General features: G+C 40.3%; 1 protein-coding gene across 2 annotated transcripts in view; it reads right to left on the bottom strand.

Annotated features, from left to right (window-relative positions):
• Positions 1-18,936, bottom strand: part of Slc35a3 (solute carrier family 35 member A3) — a 41,487-nt gene that overhangs the window by 7,536 nt on the left and 15,015 nt on the right. Inside the window, exons 2-6 of one of the 2 annotated variants that reach the window (XM_021158446.3) lie at positions 14,980-15,184; positions 8,407-8,561; positions 8,199-8,321; positions 3,080-3,251; positions 957-1,075 (exon numbers count right to left, since the gene is read on the bottom strand). In XM_021158446.3, the coding sequence (XP_021014105.1) occupies positions 957-1,075; positions 3,080-3,251; positions 8,199-8,321; positions 8,407-8,561; positions 14,980-15,166 (756 nt within the window). In that variant the 5' untranslated portion in view covers positions 15,167-15,184. The remainder of the gene's footprint in view (positions 1-956; positions 1,076-3,079; positions 3,252-8,198; positions 8,322-8,406; positions 8,562-14,979; positions 15,185-18,936) is intronic. The other variant, XM_085835558.1, reaches the window with a different exon arrangement.

Below are 18,936 nucleotides of genomic sequence, written 5' to 3'. Positions count from 1 at the left end.
CTGATATACATACTGAGTTCCAGCAAGAGCTATGTAGACAGATCCTTTCTAAAGCAAAACAACAAAACCATTCTTAGCTCTCTCTTAAAGGAGAGCTTTCCCATAACTAGGTAAAATATATCATATAGAAGTTCTCCATGTATACCATACCTCTACTTTAAATTCTCTCCCTTTGTGCCTTCTCCTCCTTTTATACAGTGGAAACACCCTTCCTATTTTACAAGCACCACTACCCTTTGACACTTCTCTACTTGCCAGGTCCTTGAGCCTTATGACTTCAAATAACTCTAGCAAAGTATGTTTTAAAGAAAATGATTTCTTCATTTTTACATTTTCCAGAATATCAAGGAGTATTTTTGGAGGTAAAATCAGTCATCTCTTGTACAATTAAAGACACATTCACACTGAAGAAATTTGACAGAAACATTCTAATATAAATATAAAATAAAGTCTAAAACTTGCATAATTATCTCAAAAGGCTCCTTCCATCTTTAAAGGGCTGACCATGGCTTTTCTATGCAATGATAATTGCAGCAGAGAAATCAAAAGTTATATTTACCCTTAGTTTTAACTATTAAATATTATTTTTTGAGGGCTATATATAGCCCTGGATATCCTGCAGCTTGCTATGTAAACCAGCTGACCTCAAGCTCACAGAAATCCTCCTGCCTCTGCCTCCAGAGTGCTGGGATTAAAGGTGTGCGCCACCACAGCCCAGTTTCACTATTTAATTCTTTTTTAAATTATTATTATTAATTAATCTATTTATTTTATTTGTATATGGATATTTTGCCTGTATGCATGCCCATATCTATCTATCTATCTATCTATCTATCAGTCAATCTATCAATCAATAGGTCTGTACCCCTTAAATACCAACACACCAGTACCCATTTTAATTCTGTGTATTGAAGCAGTATTCAGTAGTTATTAAATAGAAGACTTATATGCTTTACCTGCAGAACAACAACTATCCACGTCAGTTGATTATATCCCTGAAAAAATCCATTCTTTGAGACCAATTCTCCATCATAAATGTATACACCCATTAATCCAAATATACTTCCAAAGAAACCTAAAAGAAAGTAAGACCTAGGTCATGTGGCAGTTTTTCTGAAGTGATATTTTTGTTAACACTCCTGTTTCCTTCTCCCCTGTTCCAGTTGGCAGGATCCTGCTGTGCAATGGAGCCAGGGCTACACAGAGAAACCCTGACTCAGGAAAAAAACAAATGCCTGCCTTGGGAAAAAACAAATCACTTGATTTATATATAAATTTTTACAAATTTTACATAGTACTATATAATGACTACAAAACATACACATAAGCAGGTAGGCATGAAAATATTTTTTAAAATAATTTACCAACCGTTAAACACCATAATAATATTGAAATTACAGAATTTGAATTATTAGATTGGTGATCCATTCAAGCATTTATAAAATGTTTGCTTGTAGTATTACACTGTACCATCAATTTCCTATTGCTATGACCACATCTGTGTGAGTAACATTCATAATTACACACAAGAAAGCTGACATATATGACATAGAATTTCTTTGTAAGCATTTTAATTAATACAAGCAGTGAACGTGAGTTATAAAAAAGAATATAAAGCTATCTGCTTTTCCAGTTCTAAGTCTGTTAAGGACTTTTTTTTATTTTGATAGTGGACATGTGCATAAAAATATACTTGACAGTAAAAATGCAAATGTGAAGTGCCATGGCTTCCGGTTCAAATGCCTACCCTACTGTATATAAGTTCAGAGTTCTATAGTCTGTGGCTGACTACTTTCCACATGTGGTGGTCTTTATTTGTAAGTTTTTTTTAAATAATAAACTTTATTTTTAAGATTTTTTTTAAATACAATACTTGATAACCAAAACTCCAGGCTAAGAAACGGTCGAAGCCATCATCAGATTCTGTACTTACTACTCAAGTCTCCCTGTTAGAGGAAATTGGCTCAGTGAACTTCATTGCTGAATTCCATGGGTCAATACAGCCTCTAGACCTGGAGCATTGTTGGCTTACAGAGACCTACAGGGGCCACATTCTATGGCATACATTATTTTAAGTCAAAGCAAATGTTATCTCTTGGTAAGCTGATTTATCGCGTGTGTTTGTCGCAGTGACAGAGGCTGTCTAGTAGCATACAAGAACAAATATGAATTATATCAGTATATATAGATAGACAGGATATTCTAATAGTGGCCGCATATTCCACTGACTAATATTAGATATCTATATAGTCCTTGTTCCAAATGCTTTACCAAAACTAACATACTACAAGCCCTTATTGACACTTGTATGATTAGTTTTGTTGATGAGGAAATTTCTCCAAGTGCACACAATGAAATGGACTCAATAGCTGAATCCAGGCAATTTGGCTCTCGGTCCTTTTACTTTACATTTTCTCTCAACCTTCCAAAGTACATCTTAATTATACTACCTAATCAAAATAATAATGCATTCAGCCAGTCTTATTTTCTGTCTTGGTTTGTTTTGTTTGATTTTTTTTTAGACACTTGTAGCCAATGCTAAAATTTTCTTCCCCTCTAAGCTATTTCCCACCAGTCAAGAAGGAGTATGTAAAAAGACAAAACATTACACTGAAAGAAAACAGCACGTTACGACTGGAAGAGATGAAAACTGCTTCATTTCCAACTTCTTCCATTTTAGGAGCCTTTCCATTTTAATATGTAAATTAGTTGTAGCATCTCCACAAAAGGAAAGGCAATAAGGATAAATATGCTAAGACTCCATAACTGAGGGCAGGAGCAGGCTACACTCTCAGCATCAGTCTGCTTTTCCGTATCATGAGTCGAGGCATACATTTCAAATCCATTTCTTTGTATCATCAGCACATTTGCATTCAAGGCCTATGCACTTAAAGACTTAGGGAGATCCACAAATGTAAGAACATTTGCCTGGTTTCTTTTTAACATGCGGTCTCCCTATGTGGCCCGGTTGGTTTTTCGCTTCAGCCTCATGAGTGCTAGGGGCTCAGAGCCGTGCGCCACCATACATGACTGGTATAGTTATTTAGAAAAAAGATATTAGAAAGCCTTTAAAACTTACCAAGTTGAATGTTTCTTATCCATACTGATTGTTTTGTTTCTTTTAAGATTTTCTCAAAATAAACTCCAGCAAAGCCACTTGAAAAACAGGCTGTGAGAACTGCCATGAGGCCTACAAACTGTGAGCCCGCTGAAAGGTCCTTAGAGTCCAGCTCTTGAGAATCTGAAGGCCACTGAATAAAAACAAAAGCAACATCAAGAGAGCAGTGAGATGGCTCAGTGGGTAGGGACACTTGTAGCCAAGATTGACAACCCGAGTCTGTGCCCTGGGACCCACATGGTAGCTGGAGAGGACCAACTCTCACAAGCTGTCCCTGACCTCCACAAGCAGTGTGGTACTGCCTCAGGAGATGGTAAGCTACCTCAAGCATCGTAGGAAGAGAAGCTGGTGGGAAAGGAACCACAAACACTGTGAGGAAAATAGTCCATCAAAACACGAAAGACTGAAGTTACTGTCCTGGGCATAGTCCCCATAGGATTTGGATGTTCCTGACCATGGTAACCATTTAACTGTTGTTAAATATGCCTTCCCATCTATGTCTCACTACTCTGATGGCCTGAGACTTACTAAGCCACTTCTAATGAAACTATCCATTTGAAACTCTGTACAGTGGATTCCATTACGACATGCTCACGCATGTGTCTCATGCACTTTGATCATACCCTCTGTTATTTCCACCCCTACTCCGTCTGCATTTCCACTGCTCTGTTCCTTTTTCAAACCAGCTTTTTTCTATTTTCCTCTCTATTGGTTTTTGGGTTTTTTTTTTAAGATTGAGTTTCTTTGTGTAGCCCTGGGTGTCCTGGAATTAGCTTTGTACCAGAATGGCCTTAAACAGGGCCTGCCTCTGCCTCCCAAGTGCTGGGATTAAAGGCATGAGCCACCAGGCATAGCCCTTAATCTTCATTTTTCAACTGCAAAATTATGCTATTTTGTTTAACATTATGATCTCCAGCCGGACATGGTACCACACACCTTTAATCCCAGCACTCGGGAGGCAGAGGCAGGCGGATTTCTGAGTTCGAGGCCAGCCTAGTCTACAGAGTGAGTTCCAGGACAGCCAGGGATATACAGAGAAACTCTGTCTCGAAGAAAAAAAAAAAAAGATCTCCACATTTTCCTGTAAATAACATAATTTCTTTTTTTTTTTTGGTTTGTTTGTTTGTTTTGTTTTTTTCAAGACAGGGTTTCTCTGTATAGCCCTGGCTGTCCTGGAACTCACTTTGTAGACCAGGCTGGCCTCAAACTCAGAAATCCGCCTGCCTCTGCCTCCCGAGTGCTGGAATTAAAGATGTATGCCACCACACCCAGCTCATAATTTCATTTTTTAATGGACAAATAAACCTCCATTGTGTGTGTGTATCATATGTGTGTGTGTGTATGTATGTATGTGTGTAATATATATATATATATATATATATATATATATATATATATATCACATTTACATTATCCATTGACAAACTGATGGACATGTAAGCTAGTTCTATAACTTAACTATTGTGAACAACTCTGCAATAAATATTTGTATTTCTGTAGTACGCTCAAGAATATATTTTGAAAAGGTAGAGCTGCATCATGTGTTAGTATTTTTACTTACCGAGCAAGATGGTTCAAAAGAGAAAGTGCTTGCTATGTAAGGCTGACAACGGAGTTCAATTCCTGTAACCCACATAGAGGTGGAAGGAGAGAACTGACTGCATCAAGCTGTCCTTTGACCTCCACAAATGCTCTATGATGTGTGTGCAGGCAAGTGCGAATGCATCCACGCATGCACGTGTGCGCACAGACACAGGTAAAATTAAAATCTTCCCATGGAGAAACTTCCATACTATTTTACAACTGGCTGCTTTGAATTATATCCCAATCAGAGGAGCATTAAGATTGATTTCCACACCATCTGTTGTTTGTTGTGCTGATAATAGCCATTCTGATTAGGTCGAAATGAACTCAGTGTAGTTTTGATTTCTATTTCCCTAGTGGCTGAAGATAGTAAACATTTTAGGTATGTTTATAAGGTATCAGCATTTCTTTTGAGAACTATCTGCTGAGTTCATTTGCCTGATTACTCATAGGCTTAGGACTTCTGGATGCTTGGTTGGTTTTGTTTTTGTTTTGTTTTGAGTTCTTTATATAACTGCATGTTAATCCTGTCTGATGAGGAACTAGTGAACACCCTCATCCCCTCCAAAGGTTCTCTTTAGTCTGTTTTCATTGTTAGGCAGCTTTTACATTTCATGCACTCATATCTGTCAATTTTTGCTACTGTTTGCTCAAATTGGAATCTATCAAAAAGGCCTTTCTGTGAGCTTCTCTTAAGTGCTGTCCCTGTTCTCTTTCACATTCTCCAAGGTCTCAGGGTTTAAAGTCCTCAACCATTTGGAACTGAGTCCTGTGCTGGGTGAGAATGTGGCTAGTCTTAGCCTTGTACTATGGATACTGTGTATAGCTTCTGAACACCATTTGTTGAAGAGGCTGTTCTTCAATGTATGCTGTACTGGCTGTTGCATGTCAACTTGACACAAGCCAGCATCATTACAGAGGAAGGAGCCTTAGGTAAGGAAATGACTCCATGAGATCAGCTGTATGGTATTTTCTCAACTAGTGATCAGTGGGAGAGGGCCCAGCCCATTGTGGGTGGTGCCATCTTCATGGTGTTGGTCCTGGGTTCTATAAGAATGGCAGCTGAGCAAACCGAGTGAAGCAAGCCAATAAGCAACACCCCTCCATGGCTTTTGCATCAGCTCCTGCCTTCAGATTCCAGGCCTGTTATGAGTTTCTGCCTTTGATGATGAAGTGTAAGCCAAATAAACGCTTCCCTCCCCAACTTGCTTTTTGGTCATGGTGTTTCATTGCAGTAATAGAAATCCTAAGACATATAGATTAATCACCTTTGTCGATAATTAGGTGGTTTATTTCTGAGACCTTCTCATCCAAGGGCCTACATGTCTGTTTTTGTGCCGTACCATGCTGTTTCTATTATCACAGCTCTAAAGCATAATTTGAAAATAGGTACTGTGATACCTCCAAAACTGCTCTGTGAATGGGGCAGAGGCAGGACATCACACTGTATCCTACAGTAGCCTAGAATTCACTAGGTAGCCCAAGATGACCTCAAAATCACGGCAATTCTCCTGCCTCAGTGTCTTCAGTGCTAGGATTATAAGTGTGAGTCACCAGGCATGGCTAGCACTGCTATTTTTGCTCATGACTGACTTGGCTATTAGAGTCTTTTGCGCTTTCATATAAATTATGTTTCTAAATAGAAGTAGCTGACATATTCCTCAGCTATTTTACTTACATATTAGATTTTGTTTTTTGTTCTTTGTGGTTTGGGCCTGGGGGGGGTATTTATTTTTTATTTACTTAAAGTTGGTTTTTTTGTTTTTGTATTTTAATCCTTTGTGTTTCAGTTCTTTTTTTTTTTTTTTTGGTTTTTCGAGACAGGGTTTCTCTGTATAGCCCTGGCTGTCCTGGAACTCACTTTGTAGACCAGGCTGGCCTCGAACTCAGAAATCCACCTGCCTCTGCCTCCCGAGTGCTGGGATTAAAGGCGTGCGCCACCAACGCCCAGCTGGTTTTGCTCTTTCTTAAGGCCAAGTTTCACTGTGCTATGTCTGATTTTGTTGGATTGTCCCTTCCTTCTCTCTCTCTCTCTCTCTCTCTCTCTTGCCAAGAGTACTGGTTCAAACCTACAATCCTGGGCTAAAGCAGAAGATGGTGCACTCAAGGCTACATGGTGAGATATTCTCTGAAAAAAACACAAAAACAAAAAACAAAAAAACAAAATGTAGCCAGACAGTGGTGGCTCACACCTTTAATCCCAGCACTCGGGAGGCAAAGGCAGGTGGATTTCTGAGTTCGAGGCCAGCCTGGTCTAGGACAGCCAGGGCGACACAGAGAAAAGCCAAAAAACCAAAAACCAAAAAGCCAAAAACCAAAACAAAACAAAAACCCCTTAATGTAGCCCTGGAAAGACAGCACAGCCATTTATTAAGAACATTAAGGTAGCCAGGCATGGTGGCACATGCCTTTAATCCCAGCACTTAGGAGGCAGAGGCAGGCAGATTTCTGAGTTCGAGGTCAGCCTGGCCTACAAAGTGAGTTCCCGGACAGCCAGGGCTACACAGAGAAATTCTGTCTCGGGAAAAAAAAAAAAAAAGAAAACAAAACATTAAGGTAAGGAGTATAGATTCTTAGATATTATGGAATTTTCTCCAAAATAGATTATATTTTAGGTCATAAAGCAAATGTTAAAAAATGAAAGACAATAAAATAAAATACCCTTTAAATGGATAAAACCTCCCTCTAGGCCAACAACAACAACAATTATTAATACGTGAATAAAATGGCTGTAGAACCAGTTCATCCATCCGCTTAGACAGGGTGCCGTGCAGTACTGAGAACCACACTGGTAGAAAACCCATGTGACGCCTGTGCATCCCGTGCATCCCGTGCATCCCGTGCATCTCATGCATCCAGCTCAGAAGGCAGAAACAGCAAGAGCACTGGGGCACACTGGATTTCACCCTACCCCAGGTTCAAGGAGAGCCCTGCCTCAGAGTAATTGACAGAGTGACACAGGACACCTAGTACCCTCTTCTGGTCTCTACACATATATGCATAGACCCACACAGACACATATGAATAAATTAAAAATAGAAAGAAAAGAAAGAAAGAAAACGCAGACATGGTGGCTTATGACTGTAATCTCAGCACTCAGAAGGCAGAGGCAGGACAGTGTCAAGAGTTTGAGTTCACACCCATCTGCAGAGGAAGCTCCAGGCCAGCTGGGGCTAAAAACCACAACAGTTTGTGTGTATGTGTTCATGTGTGTGCACGAGTGTGTGTGTGGTCCTGAGAACCAAAGTAACTCCTCTGCCCATAAGCTATGCCATGGCCTACTGCTCAGTTCTTTACTATGAGAGACTCACCCATGTGTTTATTTACTTACATCATAGCACATACTCTCAATGCAGTATTTGCTTACATGGAGCCATAAAACATATATCAGCACGCACTTGCTTGGGCAGGTAATGGGACCATATTCTCTATGTGAAATCTATCAGGTTTTCAAACTGTGACAGAAATGAAAGGCATACTTATCTTGAATAGTTACCTGTACAAAAGCAACTCCTGCCATCAGAATTACTAGGGAGAGCCACTGGTACACACCTAATTTTTTACCAAGCATAGACACAGAAAATAATGCTGTTGTAAGTATTTTCAACTGATATGTAACCTAAAAAAGAAAACAGAAATATTATTAATGTTTGGGTTTTTGTTTATTTGTTTTTTAAGAGAGTCATTAGAATTGTATCTAGTACCTGGTAAGTGGCTGCATCTAGGTTTGACAGTGCCACATAGAGTAAGTTGTTCTGAAGAGTATATATCCCTGACGGGATAGCGAGCTTCAGGGTTTCCATGGGCTTATTAAGAATCTCATCATGCAGTACTCTATTCAGTGCTCTCACACTACACTCTACAACAGACACGATGAGGGAAATCAGTTATTAAAGTATCGCTGCAGAAATCATAAGCTCTTTGTTTCTTCATAGGCCTCAGTTTTCTCACTTTAAAAACAGAAAAATGGGGGCAGGAGAGATGGCTCAGCAACCAAGAGACAGCATTGCCCTTGTAAAAGATCAGAGTTCGATTCCCAGTATCCACACTGGGTGCTCAAAACTACCTGTAACTCTAGCTTCATGTAGATCCCACACATCTAAACTCTGTGAGCAAACGCGCTTAGGTACAAAGACAAAGGCAAACACACACACACACATATTACAATTTTAAAATAAATCCCCTCCTGTTTTTGGAAGACATGTTTTCTCAACGTAGCCCTGGTTGCCCTGAAACTCACTCTGTAGACCAGGCTGGTCTCAAACTCATGCATCCACCTATCTCTGCCTCCCAAGTGCTGGGATTAGAAACCTGCACTACCACACACAGCTAAAATACATCTTTAAAAACAGGAAAATGAGCTACACTGGAATACTTGAGTACAAAGTATGCTTTTGATGCAAACTGTTCAAATGTTTACTATTATGGAGTGCATACTCAGTTATGCTGGAAAAGACCAAGATTGACTCTATAGGGGCTGGAGAGATGGCCCAGTAGTTAAGAGCACTGGCTACTCTCTCACAGGGGGCCAGGTTTCTATTTCCAGAACCTATGTGGTGGCTTACAACCAGCTGTTACTCCAGTTCCAGGGGATCCAATACCTCTGCAGGCACATCTGTACATCCACAGAGATACGTGCAGGCAAAAACATTCATATGTATGTATGTATGTATGTATGTATACATACACGCATTAAGAATACAGGAAAGAAAAGATTGACTGTGTAAGTACATATACACATAAAAATGCATTTGTGACAACTAAAAACTCAATTTATTTTTTTAATTTTTAAATTTATTCTTCTTTCACATACTATATCTCAGCTGCAGTTTCCTCTCCTTCCTCCCCTCTGAATAACCCTTTCTACCCACTTCTCATTCCACTCCTCCTGTTTCAGAAAAGGACGGGCCTCCCATGGAAATCAACCAAACATGGCATAGCAAGCTGCAATAAGACTAGACACCTCCCCTCATATTAAGTCTGAATAAGGCAATCCAGCAAGAGGAAAAAGGTCCCAAAAGCAGACAAAAGACTCACAAGTCAGCCCCGCCCCGCCCCCACACCCTGTTAGAAGTCCTACAAGATGGCTAAGATGCAAGGGGCCTAGGTCAGAACCATGTAGGCTCCCTGACTATTAATGTCATCTCTGTGAGCATTTCTGAGTCCAGGTTACTTGATTCTGTGGGTTTTCTGTAGTATCCTTGATCCCTCTGGCTCCCAGAATCCTTCCTCCCTCTCTTCTACCTGATTTCCTGAAATCTACCCAGTGTTCCTCAAATTATTAATCAATCAAAAAAGTATTCTTCTATTGCAGTAACTTTATAAAACTCTGTATTTTATTCATTCTCATGCCAATTGTCAACATATTAATCATTAAAAAAATGGCAAAGTAAGCCGGGTGTGGTGGCACACACCTTTAGTCCCAGCACTCGGGAGGCAGAGGCAGGCAGATTTCTGAGTTCGAGGCCAGCCTGGTATACAGAGTGAGTTCCAGGACAGCCAGGACTAATCAGAGAAACACTGTCTCGAAAAACCAAACCAAACCAAACCAAACCAAACCAAACCAAACCAAACCAAAAAAAAAGGCAAAGTAGCTAGAGAATGTGTTGCTATAACAACAGACAACTGAACTTCTAGCTCAACTTGTCTCATGTAGCATGAGTCCAGATCTAAAACTTCTACAGCAGCGTGGGGATACAGGTTCTCTGTATGTAAATATGCTAGCTTGTTAAAAGTTATATCCTCCCCCCCACCCCCACCCCCACTAAGCTATGCACCCCAGACCAGCCTGCTAGGTTTCTCCCTCTGAGAACTATACATCTATATTTTTCCTAATGTCTCATTGTCTCTTTCTTGGTTTTTTTGTTTTGTTTTGTATTTGTTTTTTTTGAGACAGGGTTTCTCTGTATAGCCCTGGCTGGCCTCGAACTCAGAAATCCACCTGCCTCTGCCTCCCAAGTGCTGGGATTAAAGGCGTGCACCACCACACCCGGCTGGCTGTCTCTTTCTTACTGTGCTATAGTCCTCTGTAATTCTAGGTACTTGTTGCTGGTTATGTGTATAGCTTGTTTCTTCATTTTTTTTTTCAGTTTAAGATGTGCCTCCCAAAAAGGATTCCTACTCCCCTAAAGCACACTCCACTTATGGCTTAGTTTGCTTTTATAGTTCTTTGAGATCATTCACAGTACCAAGGCCACACTGATTTTCAGTTTGGTTTGGTTTGTTGAAGCAGGCCTTATTATGTAACCTATGTTGATCTGGAGATCCAAACATAGCCTAGGTTGGCCATGGACAGACATACACTTTTCTTACTTCAGTCTCCAAAGTACTAGGATGATATGTGTGAGCCACCATGTCTGGCTCTTTTACTTTCTTTACTTTTCTTCCTCTTCCCCCTAATGGAGTCTTACGATGTAGATCAGAGACTCCTCAAGCTCATAATACTTCTCCCCCAAACTCCCAGTACAGAGCTACAGGCATGTGCCTGTCACACTGCTTAGCTTGGCTTTGATTGAAATGTCATCATTTCTGCCATATGAAATTGGTGTGTGCTTTTGTGTCAGGATCTCAAGTAGCCCAGAACAGCTTCCTTCAAAGTTGTTATGTAGTCAAGAGTAACCTTGAACTTCTGGCCTTGCTGCATCAACTCCTAAGTGCTAGAATTACAGATGTGTTCCACCAGGCCCAGCTTTACACAATGCTTTTTATTTTACTTCATGTGTAGGAGTGTTTTGCCTGCATGTTTATCTCTGAACTGTCTGTGTGCCTGTACCCATGGAGGCCAGAATACAGCATCAAATCCTCTGGAACTGGAGTTATAGGCAGTTGTAAGCTGCCATGTGGATGCTGGGAACTTAACCCAGGACCTCTGTAAGAATAATCAGTGCTCAGCTGGGCGGTGGTGGCGCACGCCTTTAATCCCAACACTTGGGAGGCAGAGGCAGGCGGATTTCTGAGTTCGAGGCCAGCCTGGTCTACAAAGTGAGTTCCAGGACAGCCAGGGCTACACAGAGAAACCCTGTCTCAAAAAAAAAAAAAAAAAGAATAACCGGTGCTCTTAACCCCTGAGCCATCTCTTCAACCCCCACAACTTAGCTATCAAGTACCAACTAAACAACTTTCCCAGCCCTGGAATTTATGTTGGTATGCCGTGTACAGACAGCTAGTCATGCTTAAGCTCACTGAAAGCTGGTTTCACCACATTTAGCCACAATGCAACTATTCTTGTTAAAGGTTTCCTAGCTCCAGTGTTAAATGTAGTAGGTACTTGTAATATCGAGACCTTAGCAACACAAAGTAACCTCTCCGCCTTCCTGCCATTGTCATGACTTCCTGTCCTGCTGAGAGCTCATCTATATGAAGCCTCTGAGTGCTGGGAATAAGCTAGCATATTTTTCAGTCTCCTTTTTCTCTAGTGTATACATAACCTGGTCTTATCCTTGGCTTTAAGTGCTTTATAGGTATTTCCAACTTAACATGAATCAAAAGGAAGTCATTTGATTTATCCCCAAATATATCTTCCCTGTATCTTTTACTGCCATACCTACATAAACAACAATTTAATCTAAAAACCTACAAATCATTCTTAAAACTGTATCCACCCTCTTTCCTAATCTTCACATAAAAAAAAAGTACTAGTCAAGTCATATCAAATGTTCATCACTATTAATGAATAGAGGCATGCAAGTCAAAATCACATTGAAGTACCTCTTCATACCCAGAATGGCTATAAGAAAGGGTAGGTAGGGTCTGGGTCACAACTCAGGGTATAGCCATTTGTCTGATATATATAAGGCTGTAGATTTGAACACACACACACTAACAGAAAATATGATAGTCAGGAAGAAAAACATGGTGAGAAAATAGAAACTTCATATACTGCTAGTAACAATATAAAATGGAGGTTGGCAAGATAATCCAGTAGGTGTGGTAAAGGTGCTAGCTGCCAGGCCTGACAATCAGTTCAAGCTCCAGGATCTATATGGTAGAAACGAGAACTGATTCCTACATGTAGTCAGTCCTCTGACCTCCACACTTGCGCAATGGCACATACTCATACCTCCCTCTCACAATAAATAAAATGCAATGAAAAAATAATAAAGCAAAACAGAATAGTGGAAAAGTTTGATAATTCCCTAAAAAGTAATCAAAGAGGACTTGCAAAATGACTTCACTGGATAATAGCACTTGCCACCAAACCTGATGACCCTCATTTAATCTCTGGGACTCACATGGAGCAAGAACAGAACAGATTCCCACAAGTTGTCCTTTGACCTACACTCACATGCCATGGCACGTGCACACCCACCACATACATATATGCAATACATTTCTTTTAAAAAGATGTATATGAAGAACAACCAGATGACAATGACCCAGCAATTCTGCTTTGGTGGTGGGAAGGGGATATAAACGCATAGCCCCCACCCAAATATACCTGTACAGCTACTGCAGCAGTAGCCACTGTTTCTTCCAACAGGGTTCACGGTAGCCAAAAGGTAGAAATAACCAGTGGCTATCAACACATCATTAAGAAAAAAGTATACATTGTATACTATATAGTATGTAAAAAAAAAAATCTAACACATGAGGTTTGAAAATATTATGCTAGTGAGCTAAGCCAGACATAAGAGAATAGGCATTATATAACCCACCTTAATTAAATATCTAGAATAGGTAAATTCAGAAGCAGAATCTAAGTCAGAGGTTACCAAGAACTGGAGGAAAGGTGAATGAGGAGTTACTACTTAATAGTCATATAGAATTTCTGCTCAGTTGTATTGAGAAAGCTTTGGAAACAGTGATAGGTGTACAATATTGTAAATGTAAAAATGCAGTTAGAATAACAAAACCTCACATACACACGCACACACACTTGCACACACATTATCACAACTTAAAAATTAAAGCCAGTAACAATCAATTATAAGCTAGCATATAGTAGACTAAGATAGAATGATCAAGAATTTATGGCCAGCTTGAATGATATAGTAAGGCACTGTCTCAAGAAAGAAAAACAAAAATTACAATTGAATACTCTAAAACTCTGCCTGCAAAAGGCCAAGTTGAGGCTGGAATGTACTCATGGTAGAACAAGTGCATATGCTTAGGATATGCAAAGCCCAAGTGTACTGGCTAGTTTTGTGTCAACTTGATACAGCTGGAGTTATCACAGAGAAAGGAGCTTCAGTTGAGGAAATGCCTCCATGAGATACAACTGTAAGGCATTTTCTCAATTAGTGATCAAGGGGGAAAAGGCCCCTTGTGGGTGGGACCATCTCTGGGCTGGTAGTCTTGGTTCTATAAGAGAGCAGCCTGAGCAAGCCAGTAAGGAACATCCCTCCATGGCTTCTGTATTAGCTCCTGCTCCTTGCCCTGCTTGAGTTCCAGTCCTGACTTCCTTTGGTGATGAACAGCAGTGTGGAAGTGAAAGCCGAATAAACCCTTTCCTCCCCAACTTGCTTCTTGGTCATGATGTTTGTGCAGGAATAGAAACCCTGACTAAGACACCAAGGTTCAATCTCTGGAACCACAGAACAACAGCTATGCAGTTCATAATTTATATCCCAATGAACAGCTTTAAACTGTACCAAATGAGTTGACTCACTGTTGGATTAGTCAGTGTAACCAGCAAAGTCTTTAGTAAAGAATTACTCTACTTTAAAAGTCAAACAAAGCACTAGAGAATCCAGTTCTTCTCAAATTAATGAACTGTAAGTGCAACTAGGATTCATACTCACAGCAGGAACTGGGCATGGATTGTGTTACAGTCTGTAGTTTTAGTACAAGCCAAAAGTGGTACTAACACAATTGTGCATGTGTGTCTGAGTGTGCATGTGCATGTGTGCATAAGAGTTGATGATGGCTGTCTTTCTAAGTGGCTCCTTACCTTATTTTAGACAAGGTCTCTCACTAAACCTCAAACTTGTCAGGTAGCTCCTGGGATCCTCCTATTTCCACCTCACAATGCTGAAATGACAAACTCACACTACCATATGCAGCCACTTTTGTGGGTGCTGAAGATCCAAACTCAAGTCTTCACACTTGTATAGTAAGTATTTTGCCAGTTGGGCCATCCCCTTGAGCCCTGTCTTAATAATTCTTTCAAAAATATTGGAATGTTAGGTCTAGGGAAATTAAATAATACAAACAGCTTTAAACTGTTTAAGCTTAAAGCTGTTCATATGATCAAATGTATAGTTACAATTATATTCACATATATAAAAATTAAACCAATCACATAAATTAAAAGGGAAAAAATCACCCTAGATACCTACTACTGTCTTTGTAGACTAAAAAGATGCAGGCCATTATCTTCAAAAATTCAGCCACAACCACTGCTGTAGAAGACAGATAACGAGGCCCCTCCTCTTTTAAAGTCCTAGAATACCGCATCGTTAGAACCAGACTGGTAGTCTGAAACACCAAAATTCCCAAGGAAAGATATTTTAGGTTGGCAGACATTGTTTTCTCTTCATTTGTCTGAAAAACAAAACAAACAGGGGAAGTTAATCAAGTTTTAAAAGTACAGAAACTAATATCCAACAAGAGACAGAGGTTCCAAACAAGACAAGCTTCCTCCTAGCTGCAACAAGGACAGCAAAAAAAGTCAACAACCACAAAACAAGCCAAAGACAGAGGCATCTTCCAGAAAACTCGGGCTGAAGAAAACAGGGCAACACTGATTTAGGTCTGAGGGATGGGTTAGCCCTGAACTCTTGGATATTCTTGCTGACCTTTGTATTCTATAGTCAAGTGCTACAGCACCATATAAACTGGAACTGCCACCAGAGTAGAACAACAAAACAGCCGAGGAAAACTCAGGTTCGCTAGCCAAACAACTAAAGAAAGCTGACCTAAAAACTGTTACCATTCCGGCCATGTACTGTGTAATCTGTGAGGAAAGCCTTGTTGACTCTCAGCACCCGAGCTAATGAGAGTAGAGGTGGTGGTTCCTGCCTCCCACAACAGAATCTGCAGACAGGGACTCTGGGGTAGAGCCCTGTTGGCCAGCCCTGTCATATACAAACTTACTATCAGCAAACAGAATTCCTGCTCTTCCACAAGTGGCTAGGAATAACAGACTTAGGTAGGAACCAGAGTTTCATAATACACAAATGTTCAAGATACAACTCAAAATGAGTATAGCCACAAAAAAGACAAATCTTAATTGAATAACAATCAACATAATACAAAAAAAAAAAACCCAGATCTTGATGTTATAAGAATTACCATAAAAATACAGCAACATAAAATTATTAAACTTCTCTAATAACAGCAACCACAAAGTCCTTCATTAAAATATTTCAACATTGTTCCAAGAAACTTCTATCTATCACTACTATTATTATTATGACTCGGTGATGCCAGGGAGTGAGCCCATCCCCTCACACGTACTGAGCTTGCTGTCTATCTCTAGCCAACAGCCCAGCCCAATAGACTCACCTTAAATGTAAAACAGAAATATGTTGAAAAGGGAATGCACTGGCCATTCTAATAGTTTGACACCTAATGCCCCAGCTATTTGAGAGACTAATTCAGGAAGATCATTTAAGCCTAGGAGTTCAAGACCAGCCTGGTCAACTTACTGAATGAAACCTCACCTCACAAAAAAGGAAGAAGGGAGAGATTCCTTGAAGGGAAGGAGAAGGGAGAGTAGGAAAGAGAGATTAGCAGGAAAGATAAAGATACCTTGAGGAAACAGAAAAAATTGTAGGGTTTATATTAATGTCAGGCCAAAACCTTACATTCCTTCTAGATTTGAAGGATATTTCTTTTTTTTTTTTTTTTTTTTTTTTTTGGTTTTTCAAGACAGGGTTTCTCTGTATAGCCCTGGCTGTCCTGGAACTCACTTTGTAGACCAGGCTGGCCTCGAACTCAGAAATCCACCTGCCTCTGCCTCCCGAGTGCTGGGATTAAAGGCGTGCGCCACCACGCCCGGCTTGAAGGATATTTCATAGTAATAAAAGGATCAATACACCAAGAACCTATAGTCATTATAAATTTAGTATATGTACATTATTACGGTAGCTTCAAAACACATAAAAATGATCAGGATGAAAGAAAAATAGTAGGCAAATCCAATCATAACTGAAAATATGTAACTTACTTTTGAAAAAAAATATGATAGAATGAGAAAAGACAAACTAAAGAACTAGAAGGTTTCAGCTAACTATAGCAGACATGCAGACAGTCCAGAGATCATAAGCATGCTTAAGCATGGTCCTCACCCTAGTTCCCACCCAAGATCATATACCTTTAGTGCCTCAGGTTGATTTTAAAATACAATACAATCCCTGAAAACATCCCTACAGCCATCTGTGGGGGACTAAATAAGAATGGCCACATGAGCTCAGATATTTGAGCAGCTAGCTACCAGAGAGTAGCACTGTCTGAGAAGTGTGAGGAGTATGGCCTTGTTAGAGAAAGCCGTTGGGATGGGCTTTGTTTGAGGCTTCAAAAGGCCTGGAGATCAGGATGTGGCTCTCAGCACCATGCCTGGCTGTATGCATACATGCCACCTGTATGACGATAATGCACTAAACTTCTAAAACAGTAAGCAAGCCCCCAATTAAATGCTTTCTCTTGTAACCGTTGGTCGTGGTGTCTCCTCACAGCAGTAGCACAGTGACTAGGACACCTTCTTTAATAGAAACTAAAAGAATGGCTTCTTTTTTCTTTTTCGGTAATACTTTTTTGAGTTGCTTTGTTTCAGGAGCTCTCTTTTTTGTCAAGGTTTTAAAACTCTTGGGCTCAAGTGGTCCTCAGCCTTTGGAGTAACTTAAGCCACAAGTCATATGCCGTCAAGATGATTTTAAGACTCACATGCAAACATGAAGTACCTAGTCAACGAAAACCATTTGGAAAAACCAGGTGGTGGTGGCACATTTAATCCAGTGCTCAGGAGGCAGGCAGATCTCTGGGTTTGAGACCAGCCTGGTAGGGGAGAGCTATAAAGAGAAACCTTGTCTTAAAACACACACACACACACACACACACAGAGAGAGAGAGAGAGAGAGAGAGAGAGAGAGAGAGAAATTTGGAAAGAGCAAATTAAAGGAATTAAATAAAAATTAAATAAAATAAAATTCTGGGCTACTGAGCTTCCAGACTCACTAGAAAGTTAAGAAGACAACCATCATGCCGGGCGTGGTGGCGCACGCCTTTAATCCCAGCACTCGGGAGGCAGAGGCAGGAGGATTTCTAAGTTGGAGGCCAGCCTGGTCTACAAAGTGAGTGCCAGGACAGCCAGGGCTACACAGAGAAACCCTGTCTCGAAAAACCAAAAAAAAAAAAAAAAAAAAAGAAGACAACCATCATAAACACAGAGGTATGGACCAATGGAATACAGTCCAGAACTGTACCTGTTCCTGAGTAGTTTATAAATAACAGGAATTTATTTCCCACAGTTCCAGAGACTGGAAGTTTTAGATAACTATGGAAGCATTGTCAGGTTCTGGTAAGGTTTATCTTCTAGAATTGCAGATGACTGTCTTGACATTAGACCCTCACATGGTAGAACATCAATAGTTCTCTGGAGCCTTAATCTTGTGTACAAGGGCTCCATTCTCATAATCTAATTATTACCCAACCAAAGGCCCTACTCCCCAGTGCCATTACACTGAGAGATGGCACAGCGGCTGAGTGCAAACCATTCTTGTAGAAGACTTGAATTCAGTTCCTACAACATTTTAGGCAGCTTATAACCACCTGTAACTCCAGCTCCAGGGAAACTGATACCCTCTTCTGAAGCCTGTAGGAACCTACATTCACTCATGTACACACATGTATAAACACAGCACACACACACACACACACACGCATGCACAAAAATAAGTCAAAATCTTTTTTTTTTAATCAGCTATAGGGCAGGAGAAATGGCTCAGAGGTCAAGAGCACTGGCTGCTCTTCCAAAGGTCCTGAGTTCAATTCCAAGCAACCACATAGTGGCTCACAGCCATCTGTAATATGATTGGGTGCCCTCTTCTGGCCTGCAGGCATACATGCAGGCAGAACACTGTACATAATAAATAAATAAATCATTTAAAATAAAATAAAGTAAAAATATCACCTATGAGCTGGAGGGAAGGCTCAGAAAATACAAGTGCTATTGGGTAAGACTGATGATCCAAGTTTAATCCTGGGAATCATGGTACCCACTGACTCATATCTGTAAATCCCATGGCCAGATGGGAGGCAAAGACAAGAGCATCACCCAGAAGCTCACTGATTAG

The sequence above is a fragment of the Mus caroli genome, unplaced genomic scaffold (assembly GCF_978045245.1).
Source record: "Mus caroli unplaced genomic scaffold, Mus_caroli_1 scaffold_3, whole genome shotgun sequence".
Taxonomy (NCBI): domain Eukaryota; kingdom Metazoa; phylum Chordata; class Mammalia; order Rodentia; family Muridae; genus Mus; species Mus caroli.
Note: the sequence above shows the minus strand (reverse complement) of the source record. Positions and strands in the feature narration are given on the sequence as shown.